This window comes from Carassius gibelio, chromosome A20, assembly GCF_023724105.1.
Source record: "Carassius gibelio isolate Cgi1373 ecotype wild population from Czech Republic chromosome A20, carGib1.2-hapl.c, whole genome shotgun sequence".
Taxonomy (NCBI): Eukaryota; Metazoa; Chordata; class Actinopteri; order Cypriniformes; family Cyprinidae; genus Carassius; species Carassius gibelio.
Window position 1 is genome coordinate 25,331,567 of NC_068390.1, and position 22,797 is coordinate 25,354,363.

Below are 22,797 nucleotides of genomic sequence, written 5' to 3' on the forward strand. Positions count from 1 at the left end.
GCAATACAATGATGATTGAGAGATGAACAAATACATGTTTCTCAAAAGCCTGATGATTATATATATTACTCACATTTGAACACAATTTTTCTAAAAATATGTATTTATGGATAAATAAGTTGCTTTAATACATTAATTGTTAATCTTGAAATATTATTAACAATATAAAACAATTTTTTTGTGTTTATAAATATATTTCACAGAAAAAAAATAGAAGACTTGTGATCCATGACCTGAAGGTGGACTTTTTTACACTGATACTAAAAGGTCTTTTACTTGCTAAAAAAAATGTTTGTGGGTTTATGGATATCCATGTTGATAATTTAGCCTTAGATAATTTGTTTTAAATATGATATAATAGGTTTAATGGATTCATACACCGTTATAAATGTTTTTTTTATGAGCTGAGAATATAACCATGCCAAGGTTAAGGTCAGATCACTTTACAATATACACTACAATTGTATAGTATACAATAATACAAATCTCACCATGTATTATCTGAACATTTATTATGTACAAAGAAAAAACAAACAAATTTATATTAAGAAATTGAACAAAATGAGCTCTGAACTGAATCTTCTCCAGCACTGATCCATTATGCCATTTAACAAACACGATGTGTATGAATCACAACAAAATTAGTCATTTTAAATAATGCAAATAAGCTGACTGACAATATGCAAACAGAATTAATCAGAATTACTTATGTTTTCCCAATCAATAAAGTACTTTTCAAAGAATGTATGAAAAAAGAACCACATGTATGGCAAATAATCAGTGCCCTCTTCAATATAGTGTAAAATATCACAATTATCATCAATTATTATTCTTGTATATTCCAATTATTATTCCTGAATATTCCTGTATATCATCTGTATATGTACTATATGTGCTTCAGTTCAACACAAAGCCTTACATAACTGTAAACTCACAATGATTCATTTGTTTGGCAGATGTCCTCTCATTTGTTAAACAGATGAACTTCTATTTACCGCACTGTGGTACTGATAAGAACACAGGGCTTGTTTTTACTACTGCCTTGTTAGGCAACAGATGTTCCTGAGAGGCTTATTTGTCTTCCTAAGAAGGATATAACTGTTATTTGCGACAGATAGTTGATGGTGAGATTGGGAGTGATGGCAAAACAACCTTGATGTCATATACTTTGCATTTTAACCTTAGCATGGGAGAAAATGTCACAGATAATAACTTTACATACTGTTCATTCATTTAAAGAGTAAAACATGTTTTTAAAAAAATAATAACATTAAAATGCAAACCTGCCAATGAATAATAGAGTATTCATCAGTAACCATTCTGCAAAATGTAAACAATTAACAGTTAACTCCTAATTTGCTGTTTATTATTAGTTTATGTCGTTGTTAAGTTTAGTTTTAGGGTAGGATTAAAAGGATAGTTCACCCAAAAATGACATTTTTTTTATCTGCTTAGATAAGTGTGGGAATGGGAAATGAATAGGAATCGAGGCTTTAAAGTCAGCATGAAACGGAAGTTGAGATTGTCCTTTTTTTCCTTGTTGTGACGTATATCCGAGTGAAAGGCTTCTGAAACAACGTGGAGGAATAAAGTCAAGGGAGATAATTAATCAGAATACTTAGCAAAATTTGCTCCTGTTCACGCTCGCCATCTCTGCAAGATTCGGTGGGTGATTCAGATTTCTCTTGGCACAGCAATTAGAAAACTTACAAATTGTCAGACAGGTTGCTCAAGTGACATCTACGTCATCAAGCTCAGTTTGAGTCTGCGCAGTACGCTCGACCCCCAAGAAGTAAGTGCTTCTAATTGACTTCACTTGTCTCCGTTGAATCTAACGGGATCTCTGTGTCCATTTCTTTTATTGTCTATGCCTGAACTTGAGGCAGTTTCTTCTTCTTGATTTACGGCGGATCGCAGACTTATAAGTCCATTACTGCCACCTATATCTCAAATGGACCGTTGACACTGTCAACAATCTCTGTTAGGAGAGTCAGTGGTCCACTTGAGAAATAGGAGGTGGTAATACACTTATAAGTCTGTGATCTGCCAGAAAGAAGAAGAAGATGTGCACTTTGTTGTTTTGTGACTAAAACATTTTGAATAAAATAATTTGAATTAATCATTACACACTAAATGATGTTTGTCATCCCATGTGTTCTTCTGGTTGATTTGCATCCAGAGATGTGATTAACAAGAACAGAAAACCACAGGGGGAGGGAAGATACATGCAAAAATGCAATGCAAAATTGCTACATGCAAAATTATGTACCATCTATATTTGATGAAATGACAGATGTATTTGGAAAAACTCAATGACTCTTCAGCAGGTAAGAATTTCATTCCAGTTATTTTATATTTTTGTCCATGTTGGGTTTCCAAAAGAACCTTTCAGTCAGCAGTTCTTAAAATGAATAAATAAATACATTAATAAATAAACATTTTGAAATTCTAAAGAATCTTTTACTACTACAACGAACCTTTTGTGGAAAGGTCAATGCATAGATGTTAAAAGTTCTTCCTGGAACCATAGATGGCAGTATAAAAAGAGTATAAATGAAAAATAATTGTGATTCAGTAAAATATTTTTATACTTTTGTTATATTCTGGTTTAGTCTTTAAATTGATTTAGCTTTTTCTAATGTCCTTAATTCAGTTTGGATAGCAGTATCTGCTTAATGTACAGTTCTGCTCATAAATTTACATGCACTGTAAAAATTGTTTGAGCTATCTAATAAAAAAATATGGTAAAAATATTACACCTCATTTTTTTTTTTTTTTTTTTTTAAGGATTTATTTTTTTAATGGAATCTACCCAAATAAATCATTTTAATTTTTTAAATTTAAATTAAATTAAAATAAAATAAAATATATGTTCCATCAAAATGTAGAATTCTTATGAGGGCATATGGTTCATTCACAGTCTAAAAAAAAATATTTTAATTTTTTCCAAAAACATGCCTGTATACATACTTTATTGTAAAGTACTATAATGAAGTTTGAATCAGTTATTATTTGTACTTATTTTTCATCTTTATTCATGCCAAACCAGCTTAGGTAAACTTGTTTCATCAAAATATAGAACAACAACAACAAGAAAAAAGACATAAAATATCCACCTTATTTTGCAACACGGAAGTAAGCTATTTTCTTTGAATGTGTGAGACATTAGTCAATACAGGTAAATTACTAGAATAACAAAGCGCTGTCAATGGTAAAACTATTTGCGCTGTGCGTTTAATTACAAACGTCTGTAATATAAAGCAGCATAACAGACTGTTTTTGTACAGCTAAAATAACTGGAAAGTAACCTGGAGCTCTGCATGATTTTATCTTGGTAAACAGTTGTGGGCAGTTATCTTTATGTCATAATCTATACTTAAAAATGACAGGAAAATATGCGTCATTAAAAAATGTTTTATTCCTTTTTGGGATTTTCCAAAGTGTTCCCAAATGAAAGTTGCTCACATTTGCATTTGAGTTTAAAAGTGAAACACAGTGTATTTCATGTCTTACATTAAGCTTCTTGTAGTTTTTCAGATGTTATTGAGGAACCTTAAGATCCTGTCTGGGATGAAGTGGAACATTTGTGGCCTCCTGCTCATTTTACCTGCCCTCCTCAGCATTTCCACAGAAAGAGAGAGTAAATGTAAAAAGGAAGATGGCAAACATTTATGTATTACTCCTGGCATGATGGAAAAAAAACAAAATCAGGCTGGAACTGATATGGAGATGGATATGTTTATACTGGGTGATGATGGTTTCATGGGATACATGAAAACAGGTGATTCAAATCACACACATTCAAAAGGATTGAGAATTAAATTATTATGACACTGAATGTATAGTGTGTATGTTGTTACTGCATAACATAAAAATTACATTTTGGTGTCCAAATTCTTTATCATTTGTCTTTTAAATAGGTAAATGTATTAATGGTACATGGGACCCAAAGGCGAGCCAGTCTACTATTCTGTGCAATTCTAGTGGATCATCAGGTGAGGAGAAACCCAATGTAGCCTAAACAGCATTTTACAAGAGAGAAAGTTTCTACTAACGTTCCTTGAAAAAAAAAAATGTTTTAAATGTTTTTATCTTGAAAACCTAAATCTTCTGCGCTGTTAATTATAAAATGTTATTTCTACCAGAGGATAAAATATTAAAAAAGTGAATTGCAAGTGTGTCACAATTCTTATGTTTTTGTTTAGTTTTTTTACTCACAATTGTGAGTTTATATTTCACAAATGCAAGTTAAAAAACATTTGTATTTTTTTTTTGAATTCTGGAACTCACAATTCTGAGAAGAAAGTTCATAACTGTACGAAATAACCTTTCATTGAAACAGGTTTATTGTTAATAACATGTCTATTTTTTTGTCTTTCAGTAACAACAAAACCAATCAACATGATTGTCTTTTCGTATGAAGAAAATACAGCTTATACAGAAAGCTTGTTTAACAACAGTGGTGGGTTTGAACATATCTGGACTCTTTCCTCTCTTGGGCTTTGTTTTGCATGGGCAACCCTTTTTTTAACCCAGAGTAACCTTGTTTTCTAACCTGTTGTTTTGCAGACTATGGTGTGATTTTATCAAGATACTCACCATACAATCTCAGCATAAACAGAGCTGTTATACCCACATTTGTCTGTTTAATTGAAGGGAATTGCACAAATATTACTTTGAACACTTGGATTAATCAAGGTGAATGAAGAGATCTTTTATGTTCCTTTTATTCATTTGGTAGCCTGTGATTTTAGAAGTGTATGAAAACAATATAATCCTTGGGTTTCTTTAAACTTTAAATGTCCAGTGTCAAATTTATTCACTATATATTTGCTATATTACAAGTGTTTTGCTTTATGCAGATCAGATATCTAATAGTATGTTTTTGTTATTTTTATCAAAGGATGTAACTGGACTAACAAAACCACAGAATATTTTGAATACAAAAGTGAGGACAATTCTAAAAAATGTAAGTGTTATATTAATATTAAAGATATATTAGACTAATAAAAGAATTCTGTAATTCCCGTAAATGGAGTGGTAAACCAATATGTTGTAACATAGTCAGTGACAGATTTGACAGACATTTTAACACTAACCTCATAAAGTATTTGCATAGTATATATGGAATATTACAGTTGTATTATTTGCATAGCTTGTAATATTTTTCTTTGTGTGTGTGTGTGTGTGTGTGTGTAAGCATGTCAAATGACCTGCCTGAATGTGATAAGGTTATGTGAGATTTCAGAATATGATCCCAGCTGTAGCGGTAAGAACGTGGTACAATATGTCTATTTTTGCTTTATTCACTTCCAGAACAAATGTGTGATTAACCCCAATGCTGCACATCGCTCTTACTTATTCCCTATTTACATAGTTATCATTTTTATGTATTTTTCACAGATGATAATTCAGGTGATGAAGATAAAATAAACAAACTTGGGATCTTTAATAAAACTGCAACTTGTTATAAGTGTGGAAGTCCTTTTCAAGTTGTGGAAACAATCCCTTTACCCGATGAATTATCAAAACAATTCAATGCTAATGAAACAGAGACAGATGCTGAGACAGCTGCGTAAGTACTCCTTTAAACATGTGATTGAAGTCTAGTAAGGTTTATAGTGGTAATATTTGTTAAATAGGCATCAGTGTATCTTATCATTTGCAAACCTTAGCATGCAAACATTGCAATCCATATTTAGGAAGCTTTTTATAATTTACTGAACTTGATAATGTATCTGACGGATGCACATGAGAAAAGAACACACACACACACACACACACACACACACACATATATATATATATATATATATATATATATATAGGTGATAACAGATTTTGTCACAGGGGATTTTTCTCATCTAACCCATACTGTATGTTGTGCCTGATGTTTCAATATTGTAGAATGTAGTCTTATTAGAGATATTATCACAACAACGACACAAATATTTTTTTTATTTTGTTCAGTGGGGCAATGAAAAATCTCTCCAGTCTGCTGTCTTTTATGGGGAATTTGACCATTGCCTCTGTATCCATGGGTAATGTTAAAGGGGTTTTAAAGAAAATTCAAAGTGAGTCCAAAATCACAACATCCTACTTCATCTACTCTTCAACAACTGGCATCAGAGTAAGTAGACGGGTGATTTCAAACATACACACATTTTTCTTTAACTTTGCATGACAAAAACTTTTGTCTCTTAAAAACATGACATGTACCTCAGAATGGAAATCTCGGTATGTTTACAGGTTTTAGATGATGTTGCTGTACTGGAGAAATATCCCAACGCTTTCGGTATTCCAGCGGAAGCAGCTAACAAAGCGCTCAACCAAAGTGCAGGAAGCGCTTTTATGGGTGTTTTCCGCTTTCCTAACATGTCAAAGGTATAAAGAAACATCAAAAATGGACTAAGTCAAGCATTAAATGATGTGTTTATAACAGAAAAGCTGTTTTTTTTTTCTACTTTTAACTGAGTGATTTTACAAAATTATGCATATCTTTATTAATAAAAAGTGGTTTAAAATAATAATAAAATATGATAATAATCCTGAATATCCTGAACAATTAGATATATAGGGAATTATTATTTTTTTTTTGCCTTTTTCTGAAACCGAGACGTTTTACTGACATTGGTCTTATTTGCATCTCATTTTATTTTATATGTGATGTAAATCACATGATGTTTCTATATAGAAGTCTGATTCTATTGCTCAGTAATTAAACAAAACAAACCCAAACAATCCTCTATCATTTTTGTTTTAAGGATGCAGAGAATAGTACGGTTTTGAATGATGAGGTTTATGCCATCGAAATGGGGACAAAAATTTCAAATCTGAGTGACCCCATCAGCTTGACATTCAAATATCAGGTATTCAGATGTTTGGGAAAAAGTATTTCTAGTAGTGTAAAATGCATCTGAATCTTATTTTGTGAAATTCTGATGTATTTCTCTGCAGGAGACTAAGGAAACTCCGGTTTGTCACTCATGGGATGGAAGCGGTCTGTGATGCTCTTGTGTTTTTTCTGTTTTTATTTGTGCATGTTTTTTATAGCAGATATTTAAATATTATTTAAAAAATGTCACAAAAAATAATACACTTTCATTTTTCATATCACAGAGAGCTAAATTTCAATGTTGGCATTCGTACTTGAGCAAATTTAAGAAAATTGGTTAAAAGTTTGAATCTTTCGGCCCATGCTGCTGATGAAAGCATAATGTCAGTTTCATTAAAACCTCTAATCAAATCAAATCAAATCAAATCTAATCAAAACTGACCAGTCCCTCCTTTTTTTCAGGAAATAAGCCAAACTGGACAACTGAAGGGTGCAATACCACTAAAGGAGGAACCAATGTAACATGTCAATGCAATCATTTGACTTTCTTCGCTGTGCTTATGGTAGGTTTTCCTGTTTCCTTATGGCATCTGTTCAGTTGAGCTGGAGTGCAAGTGTATATTAAGTATTTGCACCTTCAGATTTATGTTTATTAATCAGTGAAATAATTTCACAACAGATGTTTTGTGGTTATTAAATCCTTAATGTTGCTAATGTCCTGTGTAACTAAACATGGTTTTAATACAGATCTCTCCAGACATAACCATTTCTGAAAGCGACCTCACTGCTCTCACCTACATCACTTACATCGGCTGCGGCCTCTCCTTGTTTTTCCTGTCCATCGGGCTCTTCATGCACTTCCTCATGAGGTGAGACACACCAATTATGATTCTGGAATTGTTTTTCAAAGAAGTGATCAAATAAACCACGGTTTACACTAAATATCAATCACCACGACTGTTTAACATTGATAATAATAAGAAATGTTTCTTGAGCAGCAAATCATCATATCAGAATGATATCTGAAGGATCATGTGACACTGAAGAATATTCCAGAATATTCCTTTAATGATTGGGTCTAATTTGGATGCAACATGACTGTAAAATTAAAACCTGGCTTAAAATTATGGTTTCAAGTTTAAATTAACTTTATTATCAAAGCTAATCCTTAATTGTTTTAATTCACAATGTCTGGCTCTTTGATTTCAAGGTTCAAAAATGGATTGAACATTTTAATTGCCTTTTAAATGTAGGAGAGTGAAGGCCACTGATTCTATCCGTGTGCTGATTAATCTCTTTGTGGCGCTGTTCCTGCTCAATGTGGCCTTCCTGTCGAATGAGTACGTAGCACGTATGAAGGACGTCAACGCCTGCAAGATCATGGCTGGATTCATGCACTACTGCTTGCTGGCCAGTTTCAACTGGTTTGCGGTGGAGGCTTTTCACCTCTGCCTGCAGATGGCCAAACACTCAGTCACCATCAAACATTACATGATCAAGATCTCTGTGGCTGGTTGGGGTGAGTACAAAAACCTGTTCAAGTACTGTAAGTGCTCAGATTATCAATGATGAGTTTGAAGGCTCTTTCTTATACTATAATTGCATTGTCAACAATTTGTTTCAGCTCCTCCTGCTCTTGTTGTCAGTATCATTTACGTCTTGGGCAAATATGGTGAGCAGACCATAAAAACGGAGACGAGCAACGTAACTATGTAAGTGGACTCCAAAATATGATGAGATGAACTTCCTAAAATATAATAGCGGCCATATAATGTTATGCATGAAAACCTATTAATGGAAAAAGCTTCTTTAGATAATAAAATGTTCTTCACACTAAAAAACTATTAATTTTACTAAAGCCAAAACTTTGTAAAATATTATTTTGAAGAAAAAAAAAAATATATATACTGTTTAAAAGTTGTAAAAGCAATAAAATACACTGTGGTAGTTGGGGACATAGTGGTCTTTAGTCAAATTTAAAAGTGCAACACTCATTCTACAGACATAAATGCAATATTATTTCTTTAAAAACAATGACTTTTGCTGACTTCAATGCCTTTATCAGATATCCGAAACATTATTTATAAAGGAATAGTTTACCTAAACATGAGTATTTTGTTGGAAATGTATTCACCCTCAGGCCCTCCAAGATGTAGATGAGTTTGTTTCTTCATTGGAACAGATTTGGAGAAATTTTGCATTACATCAATTGCTCACCAATGGATCTGAATGGGTGCCGTCAGAATGGAAATTCCAAACAGCTGATGAAACCAATCCACAATTACTAATCAACACCATTCCAGATGATCAATTAACATCTTGTGAAGTGAAAAGCTGAATGTTTGTAAGAAACAAAACCATCATTAAGGTGTTTTAACTTTCAACCATCAGTTCTGGACAAAATATAATAATGCTTTCCCCAATAAAAAGCCAGGTTGTCATCTCACTTCAAAATCCACTAACATATTTGTTTAGAATTGTTTCTAACTATTTGTACAAGTAAATTGTGCCTTATCTGTGCATATATCTCTCCTGATTCAGACTAAATTAATTTTTCACTGGAGAAAGCAATATTATGGATAGAGTCATACAGTATTTTAGCCAGAAGCAATGGTTTAAAGTGACAAATCTCTTAATAATGGATTCTTACAAACATGCAGATTTTCACTTCATTATGTATTAATTGATGAACTAGAGCAGTGTTGATTACTTGTGGATTACTGTGATGTTTTTATCGGCTGTTTAGACTCTCATTCTGACGGCACCCATTCACTGCAGAGGATCCATTAGTGAAAAAGTGATGTAAAGCTAAATTTCTTTAAATCTGTTCCTATGAAGAAAAAAATAGTAAGTGGGTGTGAGGGCGAATATTTGTCTATGTAATTTTGTCAGCTTTAACCATCTGCACTTTTTTCCCGTGCAGGTGCTGGATTTTAGACTCTAATATCCACTATTATGTGAACATCGGTTATTACTGCCTCATCTTCATCTTCACCTTCAGCACCTTCGTTGTGGTGCTGCGATGGCTCTCCATGCTGAAGTTCAGCAAGCTGAACAAGGCTGGAAAGGTGAAGCGCTCAGGAACCGACACCACTGACATCACCACCATCCTGGGCCTCTGCTGCATGCTGGGACTCACCTGGAGCTTCGCCTTCTTCAGCTACGGAGCTATGCGTCTGCCCTCGTATTACATATTCACCATCCTGAACTCCTTCCAAGGTGAGAGCATTACTGCAGCTGAATTTAAATGCATACATTTAAAATTATAATTTTATAAACTTTTAGGGATACTCTGGCAAATATGACCTCAAAGCTGACAGACATGGATTAAGCCTTAAAGTCCAGAAGATTTTATGTAATTGTGATATGTTATTCAATCTAGAGCTATATATTGTATTATATTATATTATAATACACTTAAAACATGAAACAAAATTCCGGTTTGTGTTAAAATGTCTATTACTTATTTTTTATTACTTACTTATACTGGTCAAAAGTTTGGGGAAAATATGATTTTTTTATGATATTTTTAAAAGTTAGTCTCTTCTGCTCACGAAGACTGCATTTATTTGGTCAAAAATACAATAAAAACAGTAATATTGTAAAATATTGTTACAATTTTTAAATAGCTGTTTTCTATTTAAAAATGTTTTAATATATAATTTATTCCTGCGATATATCGTTCTAATATGCATTCTTATATACACAGATTTATTTCTTTTCACAAAAATATTAAGCAACAACAAATGCTTTCAACATTTATAATAAGAATAAATGTTTCCTGAGCAGCAAATCAGCATATTTGAATGATTTCTGAAAGCTCTTGTGACACTGAAGGCTGGAGTAATCTTTGCATCACAGGAATATATTGCGTTTTAAGATTTATTCATATAGAAAAAGTCATTTTAAATTATAATAATACTTCACAATATTACAGTTTTTAGTGTGCACATAAGAGGCTTCTTTAAAAACATTAAATAATTTTTTTATATAATAGGCCTATAAAACATGCTTAAAATAACATGCATTTTGTGTATGTTTTTCTAGGATTTTTCTTGTTCATATATTACTTGAAAGCAAGCACCCTCTTTGGAGACTCGGCGCCTTCAGAGGAGAGTGTCACGACTGAAGAAACTGTTACAGAAAATCCATACGAAGACCTAGCAACAGAAGACACCAAAAAAATTATCTGACTGTATACATTTGAAATGACCTGTCTATTGATATTTTACCTTCATTTGTATTATAAAAGTGAGTCAATTCAATGCAAATTATTCCCTGTCACATATGCAGCTCTTTTTTGAACTCTTCAGAGTTTTAATAATTTGTACTCTTTTCAAATCATGAGTTTGAACTGATTTTAATTGCGCAACAGGAAGTTGAATTGACAGCTTAATTGCATTTTAAAGAAATTCAAAGTAAAGGGAGCAAATAAAAAATAATAATATATAATAAATTGAATAAATAATATGTTTATTAAAAGCAGCAAAACGTTGATGTGTATGTTATCATTTTTAACCAGTTCGTCTGTCAGTAAATTCTTGTATTTATTTTATATAAGTATTTTCTATAGGCCTACAAGTTTAACTTTCTATTATGTTTCCTTCCCTGTATGCATTTTACTGAAGATGTCACATAAACTCGTAATAAAATAACACTGTAAACCTACAGAGACTATATGTAGCAAAATAAATTCTTTCTTTTACAGATAATATATGAAAACCATGTTATGCAAAATATAAAAACATTTTGAATAGCGGGTATTATTCTAAATTTCTTCACAAATCGAGTTTTTAGACACAGGCGTATTTTTACCGTTGTAAATGGCCTCACAAATCGGATTTTATTCATATAAATATATTTAATTAAACCCCAAAATAAAACAAATTTGTATTTTGAGTTTTCGAAAGCGCGATGACGCGATGTCGTCATGACGTCGTGACGTGACCTTACGGCGGCACGCGGGAAAATTTAGTTTGAACTGGAAGTGGAGCTTAGCGGGTGAGTGGCAAAACAATAATCACGATTGAAGGTTTAATTCATGAACTAATTACACGTCTACGTGAATATTTTGGAACATTTATATGGATTTTAGTGTGTGATCATGTCTGTACACTACATGGAGTGTCGATTAGATTAGATGTGTGTTTATGTGTATGTTCTGCGGGGTTTCTAAGACAAGACTGATTCATAAGTTTTATTAGCAATGAACTCGTCAATAGTTGTTGATTTTGTTTAGTTAATTTACGATTTATCCTTCTTATTTTTAGAAAACACTGTGTTCGATTGTAATACCATGGTAACTTGCTTGTTTTCCTGCGTAAAACAATGCTGTATATCAAAATACTGTGGTGTTACCATCACTGTTTGTCTTTTTACCGTGTTATTACAAATTAGTGTTTTAAATTATACATAGATAACATGTCCAGACATGTATTGTATCGTGTTTTCTTAAGATACTTTTTTATTTTTTTTATTTTATTTTATTTTTTTGTGAATGCTACTCTAATCGTTCCAGACCTCTGAAAAAGTCATTAAAACATTATTATTCCAACTTAATCTGAATTTGGTTTATAGACCAAGTGAAACAACCAAAGTTTTTAACCAACTTTCACTCAAATTGTTAAACTGACAATGTGTCGTGTGTTATGAAACAGCAAATATGGCTATGAGGAATGCGTCTCTGGTGGAGGTGGAGGCAGATGTAGAGGAGGAAGAACATTTTGGGCCGCAACCGGTTTCACGTTTGGAGGTACGGTTGCTGTTGTGGATATAAACACAAATGCTCTTTCAATATGTTTTCATGGTGCTGATGTTGTAAATCTCTCTGCAGCAAAGTGGCATCAGCAGCAGCGACATTAAGAAGCTGGAAGATGGTGGTTTTCACACCGTGGAGGCCGTAGCGTATGCGCCCAAGAAAGAGCTGCTGCACATCAAAGGAATCAGTGAAGCCAAAGCCGACAAGATCCTGGTGAGACGTTCAGAAATGCCACTTCTGTATTTAGCGATATGAACAAACCTCTAATTCTTTGTTTTAACCAAACAGACAGAGGCTGCTAAGATGGTTCCCATGGGCTTCACCACAGCGACGGAGTTCCACCAGCGCAGAGCTGAGATCATCCAGATCTCCACAGGGTCCAAAGAGCTTGATAAACTCCTGCAGGGTGCGACACTGAACTCTCTGTCTAATAATAATCTACTGTGTGCTGTAAAGATTGAATCTTTGTGTATCTGTGTTGTGCAGGAGGAATCGAGACGGGGTCCATCACTGAGATGTTCGGCGAGTTTCGCACAGGAAAGACACAGCTGTGTCACACACTGGCCGTCACATGCCAGGTAAAATATATTTTTCCTCTCTCTTTTTTTTAAGAAGTTTCAAAGAATACTGTTATTCAGCCATGACACATTAAACTGCTCCACACTGAAAGTAAACATATTTATAATGTTACGAAAGATTTATATTTCCAATATACCACAGTTTCCACAAATGTATTACGCAGAACAACTGTTTTTAACGTTGATAATAATGATAATAACAAATCAGAAGGATTTCTGAAGGATCATGTGACACTGAAGACTGGAGGAATTCAAGATTGAAGATTTGTGTGTGTAACAAACTTGGTTATATGGAGAGCATATGACCAGCAGTGAAATGGAAGCCGGGTCCACTCCATGGACAGTGCATTTGTTAAAGAATACAAACAAAAGAAAATTATATATAAATATGGTATGGAAACAGTAAAATAAAAAAATAAGAATAAAATAAAATGCGCAGGACAGTATACTGTGGACTTAGTAAATATTAAGATTTTTTTATTTTATTAGTCATGCTTTATATTATATTCTGGACATCATACCGTAGGAGCCATAAAAGTCTGGTGTATCAAATATGATACTCAACAAAAATTACATATACTATTTTTTTTTTCTAGATTCTGTCTAAGGGTACAGTAAACGCTGTAGTGTGTATAAAGTAATCACTATGTATGTACAATATATACATCTGACTGTAATTTCATGTCAGGCTTTACAGGGTTAAAATATGAACTCTGCATTTCAGCTGCCCATAGATCAGGGCGGTGGAGAAGGAAAAGCCATGTACATCGACACAGAAGGAACCTTCCGTCCAGAGAGACTGCTGGCTGTAGCTGAGAGGTCAGAGTCGCTTTAGAGACACTTGTTGTCCGTTCTGGATGGTTTCACACTGTGGTTGTGTTTGCTGTGTCAGGTACGGGCTGGTGGGCAGCGACGTGCTGGATAACGTGGCGTACGCCAGAGCCTTCAACACAGACCATCAAACACAGCTGCTGTATCAGGCCTCAGCGATGATGACTGAGTCCAGGTAACACACACACCCACACACATCCTCCCAGACTCCAGACAGCTGTCTCCATTAGCTCCAAGTGTTGAATTGTCCTCGATCTCTGTTCAGATACGCTCTGCTGATAGTAGACAGCGCTACTGCTCTGTACAGGACAGATTACTCCGGGCGAGGAGAGCTGTCCGCCCGTCAGGGGCATCTGGGGAGGTTTTTACGTATGCTGCTCCGTCTCGCTGATGAGGTAGAGTACGAGAGATCACACATGCTGTTTTATGATCTGATTGGTTCATAAATTTACAAACTCCTTGCAGAATCTAGAATTTCGTTATTAAAACATATTGAATAAATGATTAAATATTATTATGAAGCTGCATTATAGTCCACAAGAAAAAATAAAAACCAAGTTTAGAAAAATGTACAAAGTAAACATTTTTCTTATGAAGCTCGTCTTAAAATATAGTTGAGAGTTTATTGGTCATGTTTATGTCGTGTGAACTGTCTTATGGAATTTTAACTCCATTGGCAAATAGGGAAAAAAAGCCTTTTATATGCTGTATAAAATTATTTGTCTATTATTATTATTGCTTCATTAAACTTTTTGAAATATCAATTAAATATGAAATATTTGATCACTTTTACTGAATGAAAAATAAAGGTTTTGATGTCTATTTGACTTTCTTACAGCTTTGCTTTTAAACGTAATACACTTTTTAAATATCTTTTGTTAATCCCCCCCCCCCAATTTATGCACATTTTTTTCACATATTGCAGTTTCCCAGCATTTCAGAATAAGGTTCTTGATTTGTAATTATTTGTCAGTTTCTTTAATTATTTAAATGTTAAATCTTGAATAAATAGGTGATTTCCACATATGAAGGATTCTTGGTCAGTGTTTTTTTTTTTAGTGTCACTGAGATACTACAATAGATGTTATTATATTGTGGATTAAGCATTTATTTTTATATTTTTCAGTTTCATTTAAAAGTTAACTTTTTAATGTTTCTGTCATTTTTATTAGTTGTTCTTTCAATATGTCCATATTTTTATATTTTTTTTGGTTTATTTATATTAGTAAATAAAGTTAAAGTAAATGAGATGTTGCATTAACAACTAGCTGAATTAACAATAAAAAAAAAAAAAGTTAAAAAACAATTAAATGATTCCTAATTACTGTAAAGCTTTTTTGAAACCTAAATATTTAAAACTATATAAATGTGTCTATGTATATATAATGTTATATATATATATATATATATATATATATATATATATATATATATATAAAAAATAATGTGAGATCATAGAAATATGTCTCATGATTTTAAATCTGGTTTGTAGTTTGGTGTGGCTGTGGTCATCTCTAATCAGGTGGTAGCTCAGGTGGACGGAGCAGCCATGTTTTCAGCGGACCCCAAGAAGCCGATTGGAGGAAATATTCTAGCACACGCCTCGACTACTCGGTAACACTCAGCAGTGGATGATGATTGTGGAGCCCACTGATGCTCTCAGACTCTATAGATTAATATCTCAAATCAATTCTCTGTCTCTTGTAGATTATACCTGCGGAAAGGTCGAGGAGAGACGCGGATATGTAAGATCTATGATTCTCCATGTTTGCCCGAGGCAGAGGCGATGTTTGCCATTAATGCTGATGGAGTGGGTGATGCTAAAGACTGAAAAGAGACGTCCAGAGAACGTGTGTGAGCCCATCATAGAGAAAAGACTCCTATAAAGGGATTGAAATGTGGACACGCATTGTTTAGTCTGAAAATATTCAAGAAGATTTTGGAAGGAGAATGAACCCTTCAGAGTAAAACTCATGGTTTATTTCCATATAGACAGATTAATGGATATTCATGGATCTGGGTGATTTGAGCTGGTGTAATTATTTGATCTTTACAGTGATGTCAGCCTCCTCTTTACTATTTGTTATTTACATCTTTTGTTATATTTGTTTGTTTTGTCTGGACAAAACCTTTTTCTTGTACATAAGCTACTCAGAATTAAAGCGTTTTATCTGTTAAAGCAAGAAGAGTGCATTTTGTGTGTGTGTGTGTAAAATAGTGTCAGTTAAAAACAATTGAAGGGCAGCAAAATACTGAGGCAATTAAGTTTATTTTCATATATTTTAGGTATTTGCTTAATAATCAAGCATTTTGTAATTGATTAATTTCACAGCATGTATAAATATAAAAGTGATGATTGTTAGGACTCTGAGTTACCGAAGACCATCATCTTTTTTTAGGAATGAAGTGCAGTGTTTTTTGAAGGAGATATGTGAAGTTAATTTTAATGTATAATATTTAGAATTTTTGTTCAGATTACTGAAACGATAATATACATTTTAATAATGCACATCCATTGCAAACAACACTGAATAAATAAAAGTGCACATATCAGGTAAAATGTAAAAAGATTAAATTAGTTTACATTAGATCCCTCCCTAATGATTCATGCTGCTTATAGATCAGTTCTGCTGTCAATCAAAGCCTTCAGCTCCTCCTGTAAAGCAGCGCTTTCAGAATCCTGAAAGAAAAAATCATTTTAATCTGAAACACAGAACTTCAAATCTGCAATACTAGTGAAACTGAGAAGAGCACAAATTCACCTCATTTGCTCCTGCTGGTGTGCTCAGAGCTAAATGGACCCAATTTCTGGCCTCTGACTCGTTTCCGAGCTCCTTATGACACTGCAAACAAATGCATCGTTTTCAATTAAGTTTTTAAAGGAGTGGAATTGATATTTTTAGGTGAACAGTTAAGGCAAGACACTGCAGGAAACCCCATTGTTTTGTGTATTTTTGCAACATTGTAAAGTGAGTGGAATTCGCTGTCATGAATATTCCAGCTGCCGTAAAGCAATCCACTCACCAAACTTACATTCTTCCAGAACCGTCATTTGGGAAACAAAGCATTCGCCTTATTAGAAGTCACTATGCAATCAGAATGATCCTGAAACTGATATTTCAAGGTAAAAACCGTGCATACAGTTGCTTCAAAATGAGTTAGAAATCTCCACTTCTTTTTCCCCCAACAATGTTTGTTTATATATAATTTGCCTATTTTTAATATTCAATTCCTAAAAACTGATTTCTGATTTATGGAGTGATTAAAAAAAAAACATCTCTAAAATCCACTGTGTAAAATAACAATAACAAAATCAAACAATTTTGAACCTGACTGTTTATAGAAAAGTATGCAAATGAGTGCAAATTGAATTAGATAATGCATCATTTACATATTTAAACAACACCTTTGTGAAAAACGTTTATTGTTGAATAATTTTCTTAATGTACTGAAATGCTCAAGTATGGTGATGTCTATTATCTATTAGCCTCACCTGTAGTGTCTTGCCCTAAAAGAAATCTTGAAGAATTAAGCCATTATAGACAATACGCTTACCTTGGCGATGTAAAGGCGAACTGTTTTGGAGAAGCCTGGGTTTAACTCCTCCGCCTAGAGATCAGACGATCAGACACATCAGCACGAGTCTGATGAAAGCTGATAAAGCTGAACATGAGTCTCGTCATTACCTTCAGGAAGTTCTCCAGAGCTTCATTCAGCGAGGATGTGGGAGGAGTTTCAGAAATCGTAGCGTCAGTTTTCCTCTCCAACCGACCCAGAGAGATCCCCTACAACACACACAAACATGTGCATCTCACAGATATTACAGGTCGGCTAACAGTGGCAACATTTTTTACTTTTGCTTCCATCGTCCTAAAATCGACGGTTGCTAACAGGTGTCTAAATGTGATTACAGAGGTAATTTATATATTTATGAAACATCATCACACTGAACAGGTTAAACTCATCTGCAAATATCATCATAGCAAATCTCAGCTCTGTGATTATATTCTCACAATATCTTAACTGTATTATTGCCTAGCTTTATTATATAAACTTAATATTAAGATACAAACATTAGCATTCTGATTTCTGTTTTAACCCTCCGGTGCTTCTCATGTGCTGATCAACAATGACAGAATTTTTTTACTTCAAATGTTTTTTTATTTAATATTTTACTGTTCGGGGGAATTTCATAGTACTTAATTATATTTTTGCTGTAGTTATAATCCATTTTTTACATTTACCACTTTTTGAGCATAGACCTAAAAAAAATTATTTCCAAGTTAAACTGCAGTAAATTTTGACTTAAGTTTGATCTCTTTTTAAAGAAGACCCTGGGTTGATTATTGCTGAGGTGAAAAAGTGAACGAAAAAGAAGTTAAGTTTAAACTTATGAAAAAAATTAATATTTGAAATATATATTTTCCAAAACATGTTTTACTGTAAAACTGCAACTAAACAAAGCCATAACTCTGAACAAGTCATGTTCCAAATTTGAATTTGAAATCTCAAAATATTCGCTTTCCACTAGATGAAATTCATTTCCCATTCATTTCCAATGTTTTTTCAGGGATATTTCACCATTTTGAATAATGTTAATTTTTTTTTCTTTGTCCATGTAGCAAGTGCCAAAATTTGATGTTGTACTATTTTTAAAAAAATAAATAAATTAAAAGAGCACTAGAGGGTTAAAAAAAAGTGTTTAGACTTTATTTGTGCTTCAAAATTAATTAAAGCGGTGTTAAGTTGTGAAGATTATCTTAATGAGCAAAACCCTGTTGTTAGTCACAGAGCTTATTTTCTGCAAAAATCCCAAATCCTACTGACTTTGTCAAAGGAGGATTAGCAAGCATTATGAATTATTCCAGTTTTAGCAGTCAGATCTGACCTCTAAGCACCAGCGGCCGAGCAGATAGAAACAGATGGGATCATCGTCACATAGAGCCAAAGCTCGATCCAAATGCTCCTGTCAGAACATCCAGAACAAACACAGTCACTGAACACATGACTCAAGAAAGAAGACATTCGTGTTCATCTGTAACACCGACATGAAGCATTACAGACTCACCTTCAGCACGCGAGCGCTTCTCAGTTTTCCATCAATGCTCTCGCTCTGTGAAGACAAGTGTGCGAGGATGGCAAACCTGAGAGAGCAGACATATTATGAACTACAGACATCTAAACTCATCTCAGAATAAAAGTACAGTAGGTCTGTGTTGTTTTCATACCACTTGTGACAATCAGCGCTCAGTCCATTCCTCGTCAGCGCTACCTCTGCCTCCTGATAACCTTCAGTGTCAAGAGGTCAAAGGTCAGTGCAGGTAAAGTACATTGCGTTATAAAGACAGAGTGTGACATGCTTCCGATGCATTTGCAGTGCTTTTCTCACAGAGCATGATGTCAGGAAGTGTAGTCCAATCTGTGTAATATTTCCTCACCTTGTTCTGCGTAGTTTCTCTTCTCTTCTCTGTTGTCTGCCGTCTCACACATGTCACTGTAGGCACGAGCCAGTCGCCACATAAACTCCACGTTATCAGCATACTGATCACACATACACAAAGATACACAATTTTTATTACAGTTGATATGATTTTGCTTTATTTAATTTTCATTCCATTTCTCATATCTTATTTTTGTGAAAAATGTTGTTTGGAAAGTGTAATTGTGCTCTTTTAAAATACATAATTTGCTTAGAAACTGTCATTCTTTTATTTAAATTTGAAATGTTTTGAATTTTAATGTTTTTAACTGTACATGTATAAATTGAATACTTCATAAAAACAAAATTATTAAATACTAAATGTTTCATATTTATGAACTATAAAACTACACAATGATTCAAAAGTTTGGAGTCGATAAGATTTTTTTATGTTTTACGAACAAGTGTCTTTTGCTCATCAAGGCTGCATTTATTTAATGAAAACTACAGTAAAAACAGTAATATTGTGAAATATTATTGCAATTTAAAATAACCATCTTCGGTTTGAATATATTTTAAAATGCAATTTATTCCTGTGATGTAAAGCTGAAATTTCAGCATCATTCCTGCACTCTTCAGTGTCACATGATAATAAGAAATCTTTCTAATATGCTGATTTACTGCTCAAGAAACATTTATTATTGTTATCAAGCATTTTATCAGCATTTGTTTGAAATTTGTTTGAAATCTCTTCAGTTATCATTAGTAGGTATCTCACCAGTGGAATGTTCTCTATCAGCAGCTGGAACCCTTCTGCTTTTTTCCCAGAGTCCCCTGCATGCAGCAGATCACACTGGGTGAGCAGGAGGGTGAGTTCAGGGCTGGGAATGTCCGTTAAAGAGCCCACCATCAGACCGGCATCTTCATCGTCCTCTTCCTCGGCCTGTGAATCGTCCTGTCTCAGCGTGAGCACCGTGACGCAGCTCTCCTCTTCCTCCTCATCTGAGTCTCTCCCGTCGTCCACACCATCTTTATCCATCTCTCTGTCTGTGTAGTCGGACTCGGCGTTGGAATAGGCCGTGGAGTATCTGTGGAAGAGCTCAACTGCTGACACAAACACAAACTCTATAGAGCTACACGGCATCTTGATACACGAACGTCCGGAGACAATGACACAGACATACCCGACCTCGCTGTCGTCACACAGACTGGCGACCCCGGCGCTGGCGCTGAAATAAATGGAGCTGGAGCTCATGGATTCAGAGCGTTCCCTCGGCATGAGCCGCCGTCGCCGCCGTGATCTCTGATTCTCCTCCACAGTCTTCCTGGAAAGAGACAGAAGAGAGACTCAGATTAGATGAAAGGACAGAGATGACAAAAGCATTGTTCACCTCACTTCATTTTCTCGTGGTAACTTGTGATCATATTCATCTGAAGTCATGGCCTTGAGATTCTATGTTGAGGGAACGACATACTTTTCTCATAACCACAAAATAATTCAAACATATATCTGTTTATATATATATATATATATATATATATATATATATATATATATATATATATATATATATAAACCGGCATGTCCAATGCAACATTAAAAAATTAATGTATTATTAATAAATTAACATTTTATTTTAAATTTAGAATAACATCCAGACATGGCTTTATTTTATTTTATTTTTGTATTATATTATGCCTTTGTTATATTACAGTATATTCTGCACAATTTAATAATAATAATAATAATAATAATATGCCAGTAGGTGGAATTAAATTATTTAACTTTTCAGGTATTTTTACATTTATATTAAGCTATAACATTTAATTTCAGTTTGGATAGGCTATATTAGTAAGTATAATTTTAAAGATGTAATTGTTGTTAGATAACAATATGCATGAAATAAAGAACTAGACAATAAATAAATATATAATAGTATAACAATAATAATAATAATATATACAAATATTAAATAAGAGTAAGAGTGCATAGATTTAAAAGTATGTGGGACGGGATGCATTAAATGTTTTCTTACAGATCTATAATATTTTATGTTCTACATACTCTTATACTAATAATAACATCACTCAAACACCATTCGAAAATTACTTAGAGATTAAGCATTGCATAACAATATAATAGATGTAATATAATATAGTCTTGTCTTGATGGGACACTGTCCTATGTCATTCTTAACTCAAAATAAAATGTTAATTTATTAATCATTTCTGATAAGGCCTGGTTGCAATGGACACACAGGTTTGTTTATGTAAAATAAATGTTTTTTTTTGAGCAGCAAATCAGCATATTAGAATGATTTCTGAAGGATCACGTGACACAGTAATGATGCTGTAAATTCAGCTTGGAAATCATAGGAATAAATTACTTTTTTACATGTTTTCAAATAGAAAGCAGTTATTTAAAATAGTAATGATATTTATCAATACTAAAGAAAAGCAGCCTGAGTGAGCGGAAGAGAATTAAAAATCATTAAAAATCTTACTGTTCAAAAACTTTAGATTGGTTGTGTAATAATGACGTTCCCACGAGTTTATAATGCAGACTAAACTAAACCCGAGCATCCGAGAAGAAAGAGAGTGTTCACCCACTTGACATCTTCAGCAATGGTGGTGCTGATGTCCCTCAGACCCTCCCGCAGATCTGCGATCTCACTCCTCAGACTGGACACACTCTTCATCACCTCGTCCAGAGTCTTCCTCAGCTCCACCTGCTGCTCAGAAGACAACCCGCTCACCGCCGCGAAGTCTGCTGAACACACACACACATCAGAGTTACACACACACACACGTGTCTAGTGTGATCACGACCATATCTGAAGTGAAAAAGATGATGTAACTTAACGTTAACTTCTGTGATGTGTGTTGTGTACAGACCCGTTTCGCTCTGTAAAGCGGAGCTCGTGTTGTGCAGCATGCGTCGGTTTCTCCTCCTGAGAGCTTCTTTAATGATCAATAATGCGATCAGACCAGTGCTTATCGTCACACTGACACCGAGACCGATCACTGCGTTCCTGCCGAGCCAGCTCATCGTTTCAATCCCGTAAAATCACCCCGAATCCTGCGCTATCAGTACATCTGCGTTTGTTTCGGGCGGATTTTATTCGCAGTCACTTTGTTCCTCTTTATTCTCATGATTTAGAGATATAAACACAGCTCCGGCTCATCCTCACACTCATTATTATTATTGAATTAAAGACCATATATCTGAATCGCAACGAACTCACGCACTTTGACAGCTGATGTCATGAGTGTGTTTGTGTGTGTGTGTGTGTGTGTGTGTGTGTGAGAGAGAGAGAGAGAGAGAGAGAGATGCATTATAGCGCACCCTGGCGGACTGGAGGAGTGGCGCTGAGGT

At 34.0% G+C, this 22,797-nt stretch overlaps 3 protein-coding genes across 7 annotated transcripts; 2 read left to right on the forward strand and 1 right to left on the reverse strand.

Moving 5' to 3' along the window:
• The first annotated feature begins 2,032 nt into the window (after positions 1-2,032).
• LOC127938787 (adhesion G-protein coupled receptor G2) lies at positions 2,033-11,667 on the forward strand. Its single transcript, XM_052535653.1, has 18 exons — positions 2,033-2,327; positions 3,530-3,781; positions 3,921-3,995; positions 4,382-4,462; positions 4,570-4,698; positions 4,904-4,969; positions 5,201-5,269; positions 5,404-5,575; positions 5,971-6,130; positions 6,250-6,384; positions 6,765-6,869; positions 6,958-7,000; positions 7,298-7,398; positions 7,583-7,704; positions 8,089-8,354; positions 8,460-8,547; positions 9,759-10,054; positions 10,883-11,667. Exons 1-18 carry the CDS (start codon positions 2,294-2,296, stop codon positions 11,026-11,028), a joined length of 2,340 nt encoding a protein of 779 aa, XP_052391613.1. The 5' UTR covers positions 2,033-2,293; the 3' UTR covers positions 11,029-11,667.
• Positions 11,668-11,758: 91 nt separating this feature from the next.
• On the forward strand, positions 11,759-16,188 carry LOC127938789 (DNA repair protein RAD51 homolog A). Of its 2 annotated transcripts, none has more exons than XM_052535659.1 (10): positions 11,759-11,836; positions 12,493-12,587; positions 12,669-12,806; positions 12,882-12,999; positions 13,080-13,171; positions 13,896-13,990; positions 14,064-14,177; positions 14,268-14,397; positions 15,495-15,616; positions 15,710-16,188. In XM_052535659.1, exons 2-10 carry the CDS (start codon positions 12,498-12,500, stop codon positions 15,831-15,833), a joined length of 1,023 nt encoding a protein of 340 aa, XP_052391619.1. In that variant the 5' UTR covers positions 11,759-11,836; positions 12,493-12,497; the 3' UTR covers positions 15,834-16,188. The 2 variants fall into 2 exon arrangements, with proteins under 2 accessions (XP_052391619.1, XP_052391620.1); XM_052535660.1 differs by lacking the exon at positions 11,759-11,836 and adding an exon at positions 11,840-11,867.
• A 64-nt stretch (positions 16,189-16,252) lies between these two features.
• On the reverse strand, positions 16,253-22,715 carry LOC127938788 (regulator of microtubule dynamics protein 3-like). Of its 4 annotated transcripts, none has more exons than XM_052535656.1 (12): positions 22,317-22,715; positions 22,032-22,188; positions 20,606-20,746; positions 20,200-20,509; positions 19,441-19,543; positions 19,231-19,291; positions 19,071-19,146; positions 18,891-18,968; positions 17,689-17,787; positions 17,558-17,611; positions 16,765-16,845; positions 16,253-16,682 (listed from the first exon to the last, which is right to left on the reverse strand). In XM_052535656.1, exons 1-12 carry the CDS (start codon positions 22,468-22,470, stop codon positions 16,617-16,619), a joined length of 1,380 nt encoding a protein of 459 aa, XP_052391616.1. In that variant the 5' UTR covers positions 22,471-22,715; the 3' UTR covers positions 16,253-16,616. The 4 variants fall into 4 exon arrangements, with proteins under 4 accessions (XP_052391616.1, XP_052391617.1, XP_052391615.1 ...); XM_052535657.1 differs by having other exon boundaries at positions 18,891-18,965; positions 22,032-22,191; XM_052535655.1 differs by having other exon boundaries at positions 22,032-22,191.
• Between the last annotated feature and the right edge of the window lie 82 nt (positions 22,716-22,797).

What these genes read in the sequence shown, in the direction of transcription:
- LOC127938789 (XM_052535659.1), top strand. Translation starts at nt 12,498, where the DNA reads ATGGCTATGAGGAATGCGTCTCTGGTGGAGGTGGAGGCAGATGTAGAG. An exon ending in AACCGGTTTCACGTTTGGAG is followed by an intron (nt 12,588 to 12,668) that starts GTACGGTTGCTG and finishes ATCTCTCTGCAG; the next exon opens with CAAAGTGGCATCAGCAGCAG. An exon ending in CACTGGCCGTCACATGCCAG is followed by an intron (nt 13,172 to 13,895) that starts GTAAAATATATT and finishes TCTGCATTTCAG; the next exon opens with CTGCCCATAGATCAGGGCGG.
- LOC127938788 (XM_052535655.1), bottom strand. Translation starts at nt 22,470, where the DNA reads ATGAGCTGGCTCGGCAGGAACGCAGTGATCGGTCTCGGTGTCAGTGTG. An exon ending in TGATAGAGAACATTCCACTG is followed by an intron (nt 19,544 to 20,199) that starts GTGAGATACCTA and finishes ATGTGTGATCAG; the next exon opens with TATGCTGATAACGTGGAGTT. An exon ending in GAAGCGCTCGCGTGCTGAAG is followed by an intron (nt 18,969 to 19,070) that starts GTGAGTCTGTAA and finishes ATGTTCTGACAG; the next exon opens with GAGCATTTGGATCGAGCTTT.
- LOC127938787 (XM_052535653.1), top strand. Translation starts at nt 2,294, where the DNA reads ATGTATTTGGAAAAACTCAATGACTCTTCAGCAG. An exon ending in CATGGGATACATGAAAACAG is followed by an intron (nt 3,782 to 3,920) that starts GTGATTCAAATC and finishes TCTTTTAAATAG; the next exon opens with GTAAATGTATTAATGGTACA. An exon ending in GAACACTTGGATTAATCAAG is followed by an intron (nt 4,699 to 4,903) that starts GTGAATGAAGAG and finishes TTTTTATCAAAG; the next exon opens with GATGTAACTGGACTAACAAA.